The sequence below is a fragment of the Hyperolius riggenbachi genome, chromosome 3, assembly GCF_040937935.1.
Source record: "Hyperolius riggenbachi isolate aHypRig1 chromosome 3, aHypRig1.pri, whole genome shotgun sequence".
Lineage (NCBI taxonomy): Eukaryota > Metazoa > Chordata > Amphibia > Anura > Hyperoliidae > Hyperolius > Hyperolius riggenbachi.
In genome coordinates, this window is record NC_090648.1 from 461,850,451 (window position 1) to 461,869,953 (window position 19,503).

Consider the following 19,503-nt stretch of genomic DNA (forward strand, 5'->3'; position numbering starts at 1 on the left):
CGTGATGCTGCGGTGCCTGGAGTATGAAGCGAGCACTACTAAGTTATCCAAACAACAGGAGCCATTAGAAGTTCCTCAAATTTCATATGTACACTCTGCCCCTAGTTAGATTAAGACTGCTATCTAAAAAGGAGGGCATTAACAGTAAAAGTTACCCTTTAAAGGGAGGGAAAAGCCTCAGATGCGCAGCACCCAGTCCATCGTTCAGTTTTCTTAATGTGTAAGGAGCTATGGTTTCTTGTGAATATTGTATATCTGGTGCTATACCGCCATCTACTGGGTAATGCAGTCTATGGTCAGAATTAGAGGCATATTTCCAACCTAAAGAGAGACTCAATCTGTGTATGAAGCCACTAATTAAAGTATGTGAGTCGACTCTTCCGTCATAAATCGGGGAGGTGTTGTAAACATCCTCAGTGACCCCCTATCACAGAAATATAGTATTTACTCACTTTCAGGGTCATACATATAATAAAGCCGGGCCCCGTAATACTGGAGTGGTATAATCACGGTGCCTCGTACACCCTTCTGCTGCACAGTACGGCGTTTTTAGGATGGTGCAGCCTACACGGTAGGCATAATCATTAACTGAACATGTCCTAGGCACTGAGGGTTAGCATATGGCAGTATAGGAAGCGCACCCCAGGGTATTTTTCCACTAAAACGTGGAACTAAAGGGTAGTATACAAACGGAGTGTCTTAACCATAGAAAGGACCGAGTGGATCCAGCATGTGAAAGGAAGGGTATTATTTACCTATATGCCTAGCATCGTGGGCCAAATCTGCAAGCAGAATGGATATGACCATTTACCATAAAGTACCTAAGGATAGACTAAAATACAGAATAATAGAGATGCCCCCCACCAGCGACGCCGCGGGAGACCAGCTGCAGGCAGTACATGCAGAGCCATCCGAAATCAAGGAATGTAAGAGTTTGAAGAGGCTTATTGTATGAAGGCTAGTAACCGGCCTTTCCTGTAATTATTATTGCAAGTATTAAAGGCATAGCATTCCCTTCAGGAAGATTTCAACTGCTCGGTCCCCCGAGGCGTCACCGGCACAAGGCACAAAGCAAATAAAGAACACATTTTCAGGCATCTCTCAATCCTTAAGGGCTTAGCTGTGCAATAAGTCACATTACCAATGCGCCTGATTGTATTAATCATATCAGTATATCACAATTCACTAATATATATCTATACTCCCATCCTAACCTAACATTGCAGGCACGCAGTATGAAAAATTAAACCGCATTAATTCCTCTAGACGATCCAGGAGACCGAGTATTAGGGTATATCATGTTAGCAGACAGGCTATGAAGAACCGGGGATTACAACTGACCGTTATGTACACCGCGCGCGCGCCAAAAAGATAAAAAGATATGGGCGGGCAATTTAAAAACGAAGAGCAACAAGGTCATTAGCGCGCCAATCGGAGTATAATGGCGGATCAGATTTAGCGTATGCCTGTTGGGCCGGTACATTAGATCCCCTGGGTCGTCTATAGCCGGCAACATATATACAGATAAAGGCAGGAGAAGTATACATTCACTTTGTGTCTGTTGAACAGTCTCTGAAATAAACGGAGAGATCTAGTTCCAACTGCAGGGGTTCGTTTAAGACACCCATTATGTTTCACAGCAATGGTATAGCATATTACAGGAGTTTATAAAATAGAGTTGAACAGTAGAAGAAAATAACAGTATAACGGAAATAACATCAACAAGTCCGGCTGATGATTGAGGGACTTGCATATCAGTATCCCGATACTGCCTAATAGACAGTCTCAGAGCAATAAACCGTGCACCCACTATCAACACTTAGAAGAAAAAAATGAATGAACGTCCTGAGAGAACATATATAGCGGACTGCAAAAACAAAATCGAACCAGGTTCACATATCCGAGTTAGTTATGAAGGAGCTAGATAGACGCCGGGAGTGATCTCTCATCGACCAGTCTGCCGGGCTATCCAGGGGGATATTGTATATGCTCATGGTAATCTGAATATCTGGACCAGCGTCTGATTATCGGCATCAAAGTGGAGATAACATTGTACTTACAGTTCCGTAGGCAAGCAATAATAAACATATTACTCAGGTATACGTGGTAAGGTATTTATCCAAGTCATAGCTTCAGCAGGTGTTGTAAAAAACTTGGTCTCTCCATCTGCCTGGACCCTGAGCTTTGCTGGGAAAAGCATGGCGTACGGGATACTACGATCTCGTAGCTTCTGCTTAACTTGTGAGAAGGACTGGCGTTGTTTCTGCGTCTCGTTGGTAAAATCCGGGAAAATCATTAAACGGTGGTTCTCGAGGAACAGGTCACCGACGTTTCTTGCAGCTATTAAGATATTATCTCGATCCTTGAAGTTTAGGATTTTGAATATCAGGGCTCGCGGAGGTGCTCCAGGAGGATTCTTTTTGCTGGTGACCCTATGGGCTCTTTCAATCACGAAGAAGGGGGAGAAAGTGTTGTCAGGGAGAAGGCGCCTGAGTAGTTGTTCAACATATGCGGGTACATCGTCCCCTTCAGATCCCTCCGGGAGACCAACCAGGCGCAGGTTGTTACGCCGGTTCCTGTTCTCGGCATCTACCGATTTTTCCTCCAGGGTCTTCAACCGTCGTTGCATGGCGGGGATGTCACTGCTGTGTGCCCGGACCGTGTCTTCGTTGTCTGAAGTGCGTCTTTCCACCTCAGTCATTCGCTCCCGAATGTTGCACATGTCTTGTCGAAGCAGCCCCAAGCCAGCGTCCACATGGTCAATTTTAACTGTAAGGGCAGCCTGACATGTCTGTATTGCCTCCATGATGGTGCCCACATATAGCGGGAGTGGCTCAGGTTCTTCAGCTGCGACCATGATGTCTGCTTCCTTATCGCCCTTTTCTTTCAGCTTCTGGGCAGACGGGGTAGCCGTAGGTTGGTCTGGCTGTTTAGTTTTGTCCCCTTTCTCTTTTTCTTTATTCTGCTTGTTGCGCTGCGACATTGCTGGGGCCTCGTAGGGGTGATGACGAGATGAGGATAACTTTTCCCGGGCAGGACCCACAGACTCTCCCCAGTCAGAGGTAGCAGCGGCACCGGTTTCCGCAGATCCCTCCGCTGGAGGATCGAACCAGCTCTCCAGTTTGCGCCTGGGTGTATGCTGGGCTTGCAGGGGGTATGCAGAGCAGGATTCAGCTATGTTTGAGCAGTAGTAGCGGAGAAAAGAAAACTAGGTAGCGGAGCCTCTTCACCACGCGTCCGCTTAGGTCGCCATGTTGACCACGCCCCTTCACCGCCAGGAAGGTTAAAGAGAACCTGAACTGAAAATTTAAAAGTCAAAATGAACATAAACGCGTCATAATTACCTCCTGTGTAGTCTACTCTTCAATCTCCTGTTCCTCTCCTGCGTGCTGTTTGTCCACTGTGAGCAATGGAATTCTCTGTCCTCTATTTTGAAAATGGCGATTACCCCATAACCGCTTCCTGGTCAACACACTGTTAAACTGTAATATCGCCCACTTGAGCCATAGGGAAACATGGACATGTAACTGACAGCAACTGGTATAGTTCAGTTCTGACAAAATATTGTCAGAACTGGAAAGGATTACTGTAAGAAGAAACTGATGAGCTTCTGAGAGGAACTGGCGGTGAGGAAAGTATGTAATATTCATTTGTAGCTACATTCGGTGTTTGTTAAAAAATTTTACTCAGTTCAGGTTATCTTTAAAGAGACTCTGTAACAAAATGTTCAGCCTTATTTCTTCTATCTTAGAAGTTCCTATACCTGTTCTAATGTGGTCAGTCTTACTGTAGCCTTTCTTAGTTGCACCATGGCTGCATTATCTCTGTTATATAATCTAATCTTCTTTCCTCTGATGGCTTTGTCGGGCTCAGGCAAGAATGTGCTGTTCTGCTTGTTATAGGCAGAAGCTCTACACACCCTCTCCATGCCCCTGCAGGCTCTGTGTGAGTCAGACTGAGCTCCTCTCAGCCTATCACATGCCATGTCTTTTGTTTGTAAACACTGCCTAAAACTGGCAATTACAAGCCAGGATCGCAGCAGGGAGTGGCAGAAACAGCACAGAGGGGCCCAGGAGAACATAATTAATAGAATGGTATGCTTTTTATTGTAAGAATTTTAGCGTACAGATTCTCTTTAAGATCAGAGACTGCATTTATGTGCTATTTTACTTTGATAAATCACTCTGTCCTTTTTAAGGCCGGGTTCCCCCTCGTTTCGGACATTGAACGGTCATCGGACAGTGTAGTTTCTGCTCCGATGGTTGATTGTGGTCCGGTTTGCGGCCGGAGCAGATGTGCTTCAACCATAGGCTATATGGGAAAATCATCCACTTCACAGGAAAAATTGCAGACCACACAAGTGTGGTCTGCTTTCCTCAATTGATCTGTTGCAGAATGACAAGTGTGAATGGGTACTATTTATAAAATGTGATCCGATCGTTCACTGTCAGATTTCTGATGTGGTAAAACGGAGACAATAAAAATGTCCATCTTTCCACTGTAGTAGCCTTAACATGAACCTAAACTCAAGTGTAAAAAAAAGTTTCTTACCTGGGGCTGTTACCAGCCCCCTGCAGCCATCCTGTGCCCTTGAAGTCACTCCCGGATCCTCTGGTCCCCGTCACCAGCTAGTTTCGTATTTGCTGACTTGGTGGGCCGCCACACGTATCATTGCATGCATTCCCGAAGGTACAGGATGCTATTGCGGCCGTCAACACGTATCTTTGTATGCGTTGCAGGTGCGACGCGTACAAAGTTATGTGTTTGACGCCTGCAATAGCATGCTGTACCTTCGGGAATGCATGCAATGATACGCGGGGCGGCCCGCCAAGTCAGCAAAAATGTTTTGTTCACTTATCAAGAGTTTGATTGGAAGGTCCGTACACTTTCTAGATGAAACTCTTTAACGACCACCCCTGCCGAGAATATTTTTGACTGTCAGTTTAAATAGCCTGAAGCCTAAAAATAAGTTTTTTTTTTTTGTTTTTTTTTGTTTTTTGTTTTTTTTTTTTACTGGGCAGTCCTCTTCAGCAATAAGTCCATAGCTGAAACGCCGCATTCCCGATCTCTGCCTCCTCCCGCCCCTCTGTCTTCTTTTACTGAGAGAGGCGGGAGGAGGCGGAGATTGACGCGAGCAGAGGCAGAGCTACAGCGCAAAGCTCTGCCTCCCCTGGCAGCAAATCCACGACCTGGAAAGTCATGCAATTTTTTTTTCCCGGGATTTCAGGGGGTATTAATTGATCGTTCTGCCGCGAGAATGCAGCGTTTCAGCTATGGTCTTATTGCTGAAGAGGACTGCCCAGTAAACAGGTATTTTTTTTAAGCTCCAGATCTCTTTAATATAATTTTAATAATCTAAATAACGCCCTGGTATATTTGCAACTTACAAAACCTCTTATTTCTAGACTGATATTAACTTGCCATACCTGACTATGGATGCTTCTGGACCAAAACATTTAAATATGAAGTTGACTCGATCTCAGTTTGAGGGCATTGTGGCTGATCTAATTAAAAGGACCATTTCACCAAGCCAGAAGGCTATGCAAGATGCCGAAGTCAGCAAGAGTGACATTGGGGAAGTCCTTCTAGTGGGTGGAATGACCAGAATGCCAAAGGTAAGTTCTTCCTACGTGAAGTCTCTAAATATGATCACTCCTATACTAGAGAAGATAACTAACTTAGCTTAACTCAATAACTCTTTACTTTGGTTACATGGGTTAAAAACAACTGTTAACCATAGATTTGTAACAGTTACTGCTTAGGCTGCTTTACCCTTGGTGTGGTTCGAACTTTAACGATCGAACCTTGCCAGAGAAGTCGCACCCCGTGTTGTAGCCATGCTTAATAGAGGAGAAAGTATGCCTCACTTCCAGGTTATATGCGCTATTTGGCCAGTAAGGCACTGCATGCACCTGATGCACCCCGCTCAATGTGACGGCATGTGGTGGTTTTCGGTGACGTAACGGACCGCTTATAGTGTAAAAGGGGCCTAACTAGAATATTTTTATTTTTTTTTACGTAAAATATATTCTTGTGATGATAACATACAAAGATTGCATATAGCAAGGTTATAATCAAAATGGCAAAAGCTAGAATATCTGCTGATATTTCTTCAGGACCACTAAAAATTATGCATAAAATAATTCATATCCTGACTAGAGCTGGATATCCTTTCGGCTTGTGAGCTAAATTAGCAAGTCAAAATGATCTACCTACTGGTATGTACTATTTTAGGAGCACAATTGTATATACAAAATGGAAAATGTAGTGCGGTCAGGTCCTTTGCGATCTACCGTTACCGGTAGAACGCAATCTACCCAATGGGCACCCCTGTCCTAGAGAAAAGCAAAATCCCTCCTTCAGCCTAATATAGCTTATTTGTACACCTTCGATGGCATAACTGTGCATTTAGCCCTGTTTATCACCAGAACGCTTTCAGTTTCTAGTAATGGACTGGCTACTTTCATGTTTCTATTTTCTCCGCCTCTTATCTAGCTATGATTCACACACACACCACACACCACACACACCACACACACCACACACCACACACACCACACACACCACACACACACACACACACACACACACACCACACACCACACCACACACACACACACACACACCACACACACCACACCACACACACACACACACACACACACACACCACACACACACACACCACACACCACACACACCACACACCACACCACACACCACACCACACACACCACACACACCACACACACCACACACACCACACACCACACCACCACACCACCACACACACACACACACACACACACACACACACACACACACACACACACACACACACACCACACACACACCACACACCACACACACACCACACACCACACACCACACACACCACACCACACACACCACACACACCACACACACCACACACACCACACACACCACACCACACACACACCACACACACCACACACACCACACACACACACCACAACACCACACACACCACACACCACACACACCACACACCACACACACCACACACACCACACACCACACACACCACACACACCACACCACACACACACACCACACCACACACACACACACCACACACACACCACACACACACACACACACCACACCACACCACACACACACCACACACACACCCACACACACACACCACACACCTAAAGAAACATTCTATAAAGCGAAAATTAAGAGAATAATATTTCTGACAAATGTAATCCTCTTCTACTGTGCAAAATCAGTCATTAGTTCTTTTTGTCTTTGCTATTAACATTAACTGTCTACGTATTTATTTTTAGATTCCGCTACAACATTGTATGAGTAGTATTTTTTTATTTATTTTTTTACATCAAACATGCTGTGAAAGATTGACACTGCAAAGAAAAACAAAACAGAGCATTGCGCATTTGCAATACAGTATAACATTGTTGTTGCGAAATAGTAAGACATGTACTCATAGCTTTGTTCATGTGAAGTGATTCCATTTTAGCTCACCACGTCTCATTAAAATGGACCTGAGCTCAGAGCTTCCTCTCTGCTGTAAAAGATTAGGCACAGTATGAAAACAATCAGGGAATATGTTGGTGCTTTATAAATACAATAAATGGGGAAAAATATATTTTTTACAATGCACAGAAATCCCAATAAAGCCCTAAAAAATATACTGGATAAACGTTCATGGAGCAAAGGAAGGATTAAAGCATGTCTTTTCCTGTACAGCCAGCACTGAGGCGCTGAGTTATGCCTACTGATAACACTCCTACAGATAATTGCACTAAACTGTAGTTAAATAAACTAACACAGCTCAGTGCCGCTGAGTTCTACAGCATTTATATTTGGAATGAACACTTTTCAGTCTGTTCTGTGCAAGAGCTTGGGTCCACTTTAATCATTGATATAATATCAATACTTTGCTAATATTTCTGAACCAAAGCACGATAATTAGAAAGAAGGCTACTTGGAGTTGAGTAAGATGGGGAAAGTATAACTTGTCACCATTTGATTTAGGTTCAGCAAACCGTACAAGACTTGTTTGGTCGCGCTCCCAGCAAAGCGGTTAATCCCGATGAAGCCGTTGCTATCGGTGCTGCCATTCAAGGTGGTGTCTTAGCTGGAGATGTGACAGATGTCTTGTTGCTGGATGTCACCCCTCTTTCCCTTGGAATTGAAACTCTTGGAGGCGTGTTCACAAAGCTCATCGGCAGAAACACAACTATCCCTACAAAGAAGAGCCAGGTAATAATGAATATTACATCACATTATACACCAGTAATGATGTTATCAAAATTGACATTAAAGGTATTATGGGGGCTGCACCACCTTATCCCCTGATATGTGCTTGCTAGGTGCAATCTAATGATGGCTTGCACTCCAGCACCAAAGTCTTTATGATGGAGATGGTATTTGCTGCAAGACAGGAAGTGGCACTATGGTTGCTGTTGCCCTCTCCTCCCACGCTGCCTCTATGGTGTAAAAGAATTAATGCAACCTTAGCGTATCGTAAATTGATATATACTCTAAGGAATAGGCAAAAGCAATTACACCTCATATGGGATAGGTGGAATGATAGAAGTTGAAAATCAAAGCTATATGGCTATGTCAGCTAATGCTTATTTTTCTGTTACTTTTTTTGTGTCAAACTATTCCCTATTGCACAGTTATGAGTCTGAAGGGTGGGTTGCTTGACTCTGCCCTTTGCGACTGCTGAGGATACACCTTGGCAAAGTGTTATGCTAGGTACTTCCACTATTAATACAGCACCACCATTTGTATTATATACTTCCCTTTCTCTTTTTACGCATACTGTGATGACTTTAACATTAATATGTTCATTGTACGGCAAAGTCCCTAGCATCTGGCACCGGCAGGGAGCGCCTGACTGATGTGCTTGCCGGCTTGAGCAACCAGCCGAAAAAGCAGAGCGCCCTCCTCCATCTGCCCCTCCCCCCGTGCAGGATAAAATACTCATCGAGTCTCCAGCGACGTCCTGTAGCTTTCCGGTGTCCTCCGTGTATGGCTCCCCCCCATGTCGCCTGACCTGTGCTTAGTCCCATGACACGCCAGGAGCCGTGCACGGACACCAGAAAGCTGCTAGGAGCTACAGGATGTCACTCCTAGCAGCTTTCTAGTGCTTTCCCGTTAACCCCCAGGCATGCTGGTTAAGACTTCCTATTGCCTGAGTTCCGGATAACTGGGACTTTTTACATTTCAGCTACTGGTTTAGAGATTTTCATAAGCGCAGTCCAGTTGTTAATCTCTTTCTCTCAGTAGTCTGGCCAAAAGTCCACTGTGTGATAGTCTTATGAAATACCTCTCTGACGGCCTAAAACCTTTTTGCAGTGCCAAGAATACTTAACTGTTCACAAAATATTAACCGCTTGAAATCCAGTTGCGTGGGCTTTTGAAGTAGCAAGTGAAAGTTTTAACTGTAGTCTGAGAAGAAATTATCAGTCTTGGTATACATGAAAAGGCATTCCTTGCTTCCTGTAGTTGCGCTGCTATGTTGCATCCCAGTGAAGCTGATTAATTTGAATGCTATGAATACAGGGACCTATGGAGATCTCTCTGGGTTGGTTTGGTAATGTCGCCTAACATCCTATTGTAAAAGATAAAGAGGCTAAACAGTATGAAGTCTTGTTTGGAAGTGGTGGGTCATATGACCAATAGTTATTTGGTTATGTAGCCTCTTCCTCTATACATGCGCCAGACTGGTGTGTTGCTCAGTCAGCTGTCGCGTGCACACAACAATGCATTCTGGGAGATGTAGACTGGAAACGCCTAGCATCCACAGACTTAAATATCCCTGCATGCATTGCAACGGGCCGCCAACCCTGACAAAATGAAACAGGCGGCACTGTGCGGAGGAGATGGTGACCCATGAAAATGGACAAGACGCCATAGGAACAGCCCCCTTTAACTATTATGACCTCCTTTTATTGAAGAGGTTGATTTTAAAACAAAAATGGGGAGGAGGGGGAGACAATGCGCTCGAAGGTCACTTAAAGTGGATCCGAGATGAAAAACAAGTAACTTGTCTATATATCTTATCTAAACTTTATTTTACACAGCAAATCTAGCTTCAACAGTTTGATTATTTATTGCTGTGATACAATGAGAGCGGCCATGTTCTGTTTGTCACATTACAAAGCTGCTCTGCATCTCCTCCCCTCCACCTGTGAAAACTTCCCTCCTCCTCCGCTCTGCCTCTGAAATCTCTGGCTAATAACGCCTACTCCTGCCCAGACTGAGCTCCCATAAGTCCTTGCTACATCTGTCTCAAAAAGTGCCAAGGCACTGGAGAAGCTGAGGGCTAGGCTTGTTTAGTTTATAGGGAATTAGAGTATTAAAACAAAAGTATTTGGCTTGATAAATGCTCTATAAACTATATGAAAGGAACACAATTATTCAATGAATAAAAGTGTATCTCTGGTCCACTTTAAGGATCTGTGCACATTCTAGATTCTCGGCAGAGATGGCGCCAAACTGCCACCTTTGCAACGGATGTAGCATGTGTGCAAAGCTTTTAGCTAAGCATTGGGTGAGCAGTTTTCCCATCTTATAAAACACTTTCAAATTTCAGTAAAAAATAAATGTATGCTGTAGCCATGTTACTATTTGTATTGAAATGGAAGGTACAGTTATAATTTTATAAACTGAAATCTTGCAAGTTTGTGAATATTTTGAATAATTAAAGTATTCTCCAGTATAGTATGCAGGACATTATCACTACAACCTCTTCTTTCTTGTATTCAGGTATTCTCCACTGCGGCTGATGGACAGACACAAGTAGAGATTAAAGTGTGCCAGGGAGAAAGAGAAATGGCCAGCGACAACAAGCTGCTGGGGCAGTTCACTTTGGTAAGCAGATACTGAGCTGTATCGTACGTACATTCTAATAAAATAGAGTCTTATGTATGCATTTACTGGCTTGGCTGTGTTGTATAATACTCTCCTAAACATTCTCCTAATACTGACTAAAATGGGGACCTGGCAGGCAGGGCACACAGATTTTAAATAGTGTGTGTGTGTGTGTGTGTGTGTGTGTGTGTGTGTGTGTGTGTGTGTGTGTGTGTGTGTGTGTGTGTGGTGTGTGTCTGTGTGTGTGGTGTGTCTGTGTGTGTGTGTGTGTATGCGATCAGACAGATTCCTCTCTGATCTGAAGGTTTGGACACTGAACAAGGCGACGATTTGCAAACCGTAAATTTTATAATTGAAAATATTACAAAGGCAGCATAGCGAATTTTAAAGCTCAGAATTCTTTTAGGCTGCAACGCACCACTGTAAACGTGTACAGCAAAAAAAGATAGAGAGATGGGTACAGCTGCATTAAAAACCCTTTATTGTGGCTGGGTATACTCAGTGGTTACAGCAGTGGGGGTGAAAAAGATGTCTGACAGCTGTTTCGCAGAGATTAACTCTGCTTCATCAGAGACACTGGTTAATCTCTGCGGAACAGCTGTCGGACATCTTTTTTTTACCCCCACTGCTGTAACCACCGTGTATACCCAGCCACAATAAAGGTTAGGGTTTTTTTTATGCAGCTGTGCCCACCTCTCATCTTCTTTTTTTGCTGTAAACATGGATGTGGACTGGAGCATGCTGCAGGTCAGCCCAGGTGTGGTAACAATCTATGCCTTCTGCATTTTTGGTGCCAGTATTCTGTGTTTCTACTTTACCCTTTGAAACCACTGTAAACGTGGCCTAAAGGGTGTAAATGAATGATCGAGACCCCATGCAGAGGGAGTACCCTGTCTAAGGTCTCACACTACCCAGTAGGGTTGTCGCGATATACCGGTATCACGATATACCGCGGTTTCACATTGCATGGTAATCTTACCATGCAGATCATAGAAATACCGTTTTTTTTGTTTATGCTTTCTCTGCCTTCCGCTTTATGCCCGCCACCGCGCCGCTATTGCCCAGCTCTCTGTCTCACTCCCATTAGAAAAGCAAGCTCCCAAAGCTTGCTGACTGGTGGCGGATGGTGACGCACAGGACAGGACGTCATGCCGCGGCTGGAGCGCATATGCAGGGAGCTCCTGGCCGCAGCTGGAACGCACAGCAGAAAGCTCCCGGCCAGAGACACGGAGCTCACATTACAGCAGAGCTTCCTGCTCTAAGGATGAGTGCCGCCCCCTCTCATTCCCGCCCGGCTTGTTTGAAAGTGCGTGCCAGGCAGACACCAGCATGAAAGCCAGCAGCGGTGAGTTTATCAGCTGCAGAGACTAAGATGACAGAGATGCACAGGATGTAGGGAGAGATGAGCTGTTTCTTCTGCGTGTTCCAGCGACAGAATCGGAGACGCTGAAGCACAGTGGAAGGTCTGCACTAGATTTACTGTAGATAAGCAAGCGAAGTTCCTGTGTCTAGCTGCCCTGTTATTGTCCTGCTTTGCTTTTCTACAACCCATATGCTCCTCTCACCCTCCCTCCTTCTTGTATCCCCCTTCCCAGTGCTTTAACCCCTGCCCTGCTGAACTAAACCACCTATGGTGAGACCTCTCTTTCACTCATTCATTCTCCTCTGACTCCCACAGCATCTGTCCCTCCTACATTCCTCTATCGGCCTTACTCCCCCCACACTCTCCTTTTCCTCTACCTCCTCTATTTCCAGACACTCTTCCACTTTCTTGCATCTCTCTCTGCTGTCTCTTATGCTGGGTACACACGTTGCGATTTCCCGCTCGATCGACGGGACCGATCCTGGTCGATCGATTGTTTCCGACATGTTCGATCGGGTTTCGATTGATACAGCTGTTGGTTTTGCATACTTAACATGAGTAAATCGACAGCTGTATTAATCGAGACCCGATCGACCATGTCGGAAATAATCGAGCTCGGGATCGAGCGGGAAATCGCAACGTGTGTACCCAGCATTACTGTCCCTACCTGCCTTCTCTCACAGACTGCTGTGTATTTCCCTTCCTTCTCTCTCACTTTCCTCTCTCTAAACTGTTTTAAGTTTGATGTATTTATTGTATAGTGCTTCAGTAAAGATTTTATAACCTTTATAGTTATGTCACTGATTGCCCTCATAGGAGCTCACAATCTAATCCTACCATAGTCTAATGCCCACCATATTATTATGTATTTATATAGCACTGACATCTTCTGCAGCACTTTACAAAGTACATAGTCATGTCACTGACTGTCCTCGTAGGAGCTCACAATCTAATCCTACCATAATCAAAGTCTAATGTGTCTGATCTCTCCCCATGTCACCTGTGACCTGACTGCCACTATGGCAGATAAGTTCATTTTTAAAGAGAACCTGCATCTCCAGCCACAGATCATGCAGGCTCAGGTTAATTGAAATGAGAATTGTGTAATACCGTATACCGTCATACCGTGGTTTTTGTTTTTTTTTTGACGGTTATCATACCGTGGATTTTCATACGGTTGCAACCCTACTACCCAGTGTGTATGGTATAAAGCCTAAGTTCTCAACATGTGGTACGCGTACCCCAGGGGGTACTTCTGATGGTTCCAGGGGGTACTCAGGCTTGATATATATAACCAAGAACAACAAATTTAGAGTTTTAGAAAATTATAAACCTTATTTAAACAAAGCCAAATTAGTATTTTAGCTAATTAAAAGCCATAGTAAATGTTTGTAAATTGTTTAGAACCAATTATCATGTACTACGATTCAATATATATTTGTCAAGGGGTAATTGTGATAATAATGTTTACTATGCTAGGGGGTACTTGGTGAGTTCAGGGTTTCAAAAGGGGTACATACCAATAAAATGTTGAGAAACACTGGTATAAAGAATATTCCCTTTTTCTAGGTTGGAATTCCACCTGCCCCTCGAGGAGTTCCCCAAATAGAAGTAACATTTGATATCGATGCCAATGGAATCGTTCATGTATCAGCAAAAGACAAAGGAACTGGACGAGAACAGCAGAGTGAGTTCACACTTCAGGAAATACTTGTTGTGACATGCTCTATGCTTATATGTTATGTAAGAATGGATGAGAAGGTAAATAAACTAATGCTGAGTAAAAACATGATGGGGGCGTGCATATGTAATCGCAGCCAGGTGACTTGTGCGCAGGATACAGCCGGTATGGCTTATCCTGCTGCTGCACAAGTTTCTGGTGATGTTACTTAGTATTCCCCCTCTTGGTCCACGTGGATAGTGGGGAATTATATAATTTGGCGTCCAGCTATAGCTGGAAGCCGAATTATATGGTTTTAAAATGTAACTTTTGCTCCGTCTTCTGACGGCACCGAAATTACTCATTGTGCACCCAAATCTCCCCAAATCAACTCTTTTGCATTGCTAAGCCATTTTCAGCAACACCTCTGTGCAATATGCAAGAAGTCAAAAAGCTAGAAAGAAATCCTGGCAAGAAACAATTCAAGAATGGAGACGGCACACCAAAGGTTCAACATACAAATGTATTGGAGTAGACAAAAGTGCAAGATACACATGACATGTTTCGGGCGTTGTCCTTCCTCAGGTGGGCACCTGAGGAACGGCAACGCCCGAAACATGGATCCAGTGTGCTGCAGGAGTGGTGTACCCGCAGGAGTCTGGCACCGGTGAACTGGCCTTGGAAATATTGGCCAGTGTAGTGGAATAAGGGTCCATTCACACTAGAAGCGCTTTTCTGAGCGTTTTTCGATTAGCGCTTTTTTAAAATCATTCACTTTCAATAAAATCACACCTAAGGCCCCCTGCAAACTGCAAATCCGAATTGCTTTTGTGATTCCAATTTTCGCTGGATGCTTTTAAAATAAGAAGGGAAACAACGCATTAAGGCCTCTTGCACACTACATGCGAATCCGATTTTTATTTTTTATCGGAATCAAAAATCAGATTGTATAAAAAAAAATTGGAATCGCACGTAATATGCAAGAGGCCCAAAACCTCAGCATGCAGTACAGATTAAAAATCAGAATCGCATGAAAAATTGCGTCAAAATTGCAAATCAAAATCACATGTAGTGTGCAAGAGCCCTAAAACTGTGCTATGCACAACAGAAGCAACACTCCACAGCACAATTTCGTGTGGAAAAGTACAGATCAAATAAAGTGCCTCACCTCCTAACCATTATGGTAATCCTGTAAGCTGCATGGTTAATCACTAGGGGGTCAGCCCTGCAACAGAGGGCTACACAGGTGCCATGCACTTGTGCAGCCACTTGCAATGCAACAGTGTAAAAGGGCTCTTGGTGTCCTATCTAGAAACTGTAACAGAAGCTGACAAGTGTGGAAGTGGAGTATAAGTTGACAATTAACTATAATTCTTTGCATATTTTTCTTTAGTTGTCATTCAGTCATCTGGTGGCCTCAGCAAGGTGGACATTGAAAACATGGTCAGAAATGCAGAGAAGTATGCAGAAGAGGACAGGAGGAGAAAGGCAAGTTCATTGTTTTTTTTTTTTTGTTGTTGTTGTTTTTTAATTTTGACCATAGTAAATGCTTATGGGAATAGTCCTGGTTAAAAGAGGAGCTGTCAGCCATACTATCCCAGAAAAAAAAAACCACATGCAAAAGTAGATAAATACTTTAACTACTTAAATAACATATGTATTGCACTGTCCACGTTTTGATTTTAGTGATTTATTTTTTTTTATTCCACAGTAAAAAAAAAAAAAAAAAAAAAAAAAAGAGAAAATCCTTAGCATTCTCCATTTTAAAGAGAATCCGAGGTGGGATTTAATTACCGTATATACTCGCATACAAGCCGAATTTTTGCCCCCCAAAAAGGGGGTCAAAAGTTGGGGGGTCGGCTTGTATGCGAGTCATGCTGGTCCGCGGGTCCCCCCCTCCGCTGGTCCGCGGGTCCCCCGCTCCCCCCACGGCCGCCGCCGCTGCTATTACCTGGCCGCATCTTCTATTCCCCTCTCCGTGCTTGTAAACATTCACAGCAGCGCGCCCGGCGCTGCTACTGTGACGAGGCAGGAAAGAGCGCGGCTTCCTGTTACTATGGGAACCGCTCTTTCCTGGCTCGCCGCTCGTCACAGTAGCAGCGCCGGGCGCGCTGCTGTGAATGTTTACAAGCACGGAGAGGGGAATAGAAGATGCGGCCAGGTAATAGCGGCGGTGGGGGGAGTGGGGGACCCGCAGACCAGCGGAGGGGGGGAGGGGACCCGCGGACCTACACTGGGCACTTTACTAGCTATACTGAGCGCTATACTGAGCACTATACAAGCTAAACTGGGGCACTATACTAGCTATACTGAGCACTATACTAGCTATACTGAGCACTATACTATCTATACTGAGCACTATACTATCTATACTGAGCACTATACTAGCTATACTGAGCACTATACTAGCTAAACTGGGGCACTATACGATCTATACTGAGCACTATACTAGCTATACTGAGCACTATACTACCTATACTGAGCACTATACAAGCTAAACTGGGGCACTTTACTAGCTATACTGAGCACTATACTAGCTATACTGAGCACTATACTAGCTATACTGAGCACTATACTAGCTAAACTGGGGCACTATACTATCTATACTGAGCACTATACTAGCTATACTGAGCACTATACTACCTATACTGAGCACTATACAAGCTAAACTGGGGCACTTTACTAGCTATACTGAGCACTATACTAGCTATACTGAGCACTATACTATCTATACTGAGCACTATACTAGCTAAACTGGGGCACTATACTATCTATACTGAGCACTATACTAGCTATACTGAGCACTATACTACCTATACTGAGCACTATACAAGCTAAACTGGGGCACTTTACTAGCTATACTGAGCACTATACTAGCTATACTGAGCACTATACTAGCTATACTGAGCACTATACTAGCTATACTGAGCACTATACTAGCTAAACTGGGGCACTATACTATCTATACTGAGCACTATACTAGCTATACTGAGCACTATACTACCTATACTGAGCACTATACAAGCTAAACTGGGGCACTTTACTAGCTATACTGAGCACTATACTAGCTATACTGAGCACTATACTATCTATACTGAGCACTATACTAGCTAAACTGGGGCACTATACTATCTATACTGAGCACTATACTAGCTATACTGAGCACTATACTATCTATACTGAGCACTATACTAGCTAAACTGGGGCACTATACTATCTATACTGAGCACTATACTAGCTATACTGAGCACTATACTACCTATACTGAGCACTATACAAGCTAAACTGGGGCACTTTACTAGCTATACTGAGCACTATACTAGCTATACTGAGCACTATACTATCTATACTGAGCACTATACTAGCTAAACTGGGGCACTATACTATCTATACTGAGCACTATACTAGCTATACTGAGCACTATACTACCTATACTGAGCACTATACAAGCTAAACTGGGGCACTTTACTAGCTATACTGAGCACTATACTATCTATACTGAGCATTATACTAGCTATACTGAGCACTATACTAGCTAAACTGGGGCACTATACGATCTATACTGAGCTCTATACGATCTATACTGAGCACTATACTAGCTATACTGAGCACTATACTACCTATACTGAGCACTATACAAGCTAAACTGGGGCACTTTACTAGCTATACTGAGCACTATACTAGCTATACTGAGCACTATACTAGCTCTACTGAGCACTATACTAGCTATACTGAGCACTATACTAGCTCTACTGAGCACTATACTAGCTCTACTGAGCACTATACTAGCTCTACTGAGCACTATACTAGCTATACTGAGCACTATACTAGCTAAACTGGGGCACTTTACTAGCTATACTGAGCACTATACTAGCTATACTGAGCACTATACTAGCTATACTGAGCACTATACTAGCTATACTGGGGCACTATACTAGCTCTACTGAGCACTATACTAGCTCTACTGAGCACTATACTAGCTCTACTGAGCACTATACTAGCTATACTGAGCACTATACTAGCTCTACTGAGCACTATACTAGCTCTACTGAGCACTATACTAGCTCTACTGAGCACTATACTAGCTATACTGAGCACTATACTAGCTATACTGAGCATTATACTAGCTATACTGGGGCACTATACTATCTATACTGAGCACTATACTAGCTATACTGAGCACTATACTAGCTAAAATGGAGCACTTTACTAGCTATACTGAGCACTATACTAGCTATACTGGGGCACTACCTACCCATACTGGGCACTTTACTAGCTATACTGGGACACACTAGGGGAATAAGGCGGCCAGCATTTCCTACCCCCGGCTTATATGGGGGTCAATCATTTTCCCCTGGTTTTTCAGGTAAAAGTTGGGGGGTCGGCTTATATGCGGGTCGGCTTATATGCGAGTATATACGGTATATTAGTGGGGCACAGAGGCTGGTTGTGCACAACATCACCAGCCTCTGTTGCCCTATGGTGTGCCCCCAGGACCCCCCTGCGATCTGCTGTCCCCTCCGCTGTGCGTGTCGCTAGCACGGCGGAGGGGACAGCAGATCGCAAACTGGGGAATGATCATTTATCAACAAGAAAAGAAATAGTGATTTTAACTTTTGGATTACCTGGTTAGCATCCGTACTACTTCTTTACCAGATAAAAATAAAGAACTGATTTTATGCCCGACACTACGCGCGATTCCGATTAATTTTTTTTTACTCAGAATAAAACATCGGATCTATAAAAAAATCGAATTGCATGTAGTGTGCAAGCGGCCTTAGAGAGTTACTGTTATTTCAAAGTTGCCGTCACAGAGGGACCGAATTTGAGAGTTAGGAGCTGAATTTTGAAGTCTACAAAAAGCTTTAATAACTTTTTTTTTTTTTTTTAGGAACTTGTTGAAGCAGTAAACAACGCAGAAGGAATTATTCATGACACAGAGTCCAAGATGGAAGAATTTAAGAGCCAGCTGCCTGAAGATGAGGTTGGTTTTATGTAACAAAAATATTGTATTTATGGATGTCACATTGGGCTGTTTATGCCAGCCATTGCATGCCTGTTCTGTAAGCTGAAACATCGAGTATTGAAAAATTATCATTTACCAAAGGGGAAGAAGTTCTGTTGCATTCTGTGCACTTTTGTACTTTGCATAAGCCAGAAGAACAAAGAAGCGGAATTCCGGGCACCTTCCGTCCAAACTGTTTATTGGCAGTGACATCAAGATAGATGGCTTGTATTCGGCACATCCATATTGTGGATTCTCAGGTGGTGGTGAGATGGAGGTGGGGGGGTGCCAGGCACCAGATGGGGCTTGCGACGGCCGTTTCGCGTCCTACGAGACGCTTGGTCACGCTGTGCTCCAATACAGAGGCGAGTTGCGGATTTCCGGTAAAATAATATTTAACTACTTTACGACCGCCCCAAGCCGATGGGCGTGGCCGCAGCGGCAGCCCTAGGACCGTCTAACGCCAATTGGCGTCAAGTCCTGGGGCTGCAGTTTCCCAGGGAACGGCCGTGCGCATGCGTGATCGTTCCCTGACGCTTCACGGAATGGCGTTCCGTGAATAGCCTGCTAGCCGCGATCGCTG

The 19,503-nt window shown here is 44.0% G+C and overlaps 1 protein-coding gene across 1 annotated transcript in view; it reads left to right on the forward strand.

Annotated features, from left to right (window-relative positions):
• HSPA9 (heat shock protein family A (Hsp70) member 9) overlaps positions 1 to 19,503 on the forward strand; it is a 49,365-nt gene that overhangs the window by 23,646 nt on the left and 6,216 nt on the right. The window contains exons 10-15 of the mRNA XM_068277924.1: positions 5,406 to 5,615; positions 8,043 to 8,270; positions 10,788 to 10,892; positions 13,825 to 13,942; positions 15,309 to 15,403; positions 18,807 to 18,899. Of these exons, the coding sequence (XP_068134025.1) occupies positions 5,406 to 5,615; positions 8,043 to 8,270; positions 10,788 to 10,892; positions 13,825 to 13,942; positions 15,309 to 15,403; positions 18,807 to 18,899 (849 nt within the window). The remainder of the gene's footprint in view (positions 1 to 5,405; positions 5,616 to 8,042; positions 8,271 to 10,787; positions 10,893 to 13,824; positions 13,943 to 15,308; positions 15,404 to 18,806; positions 18,900 to 19,503) is intronic.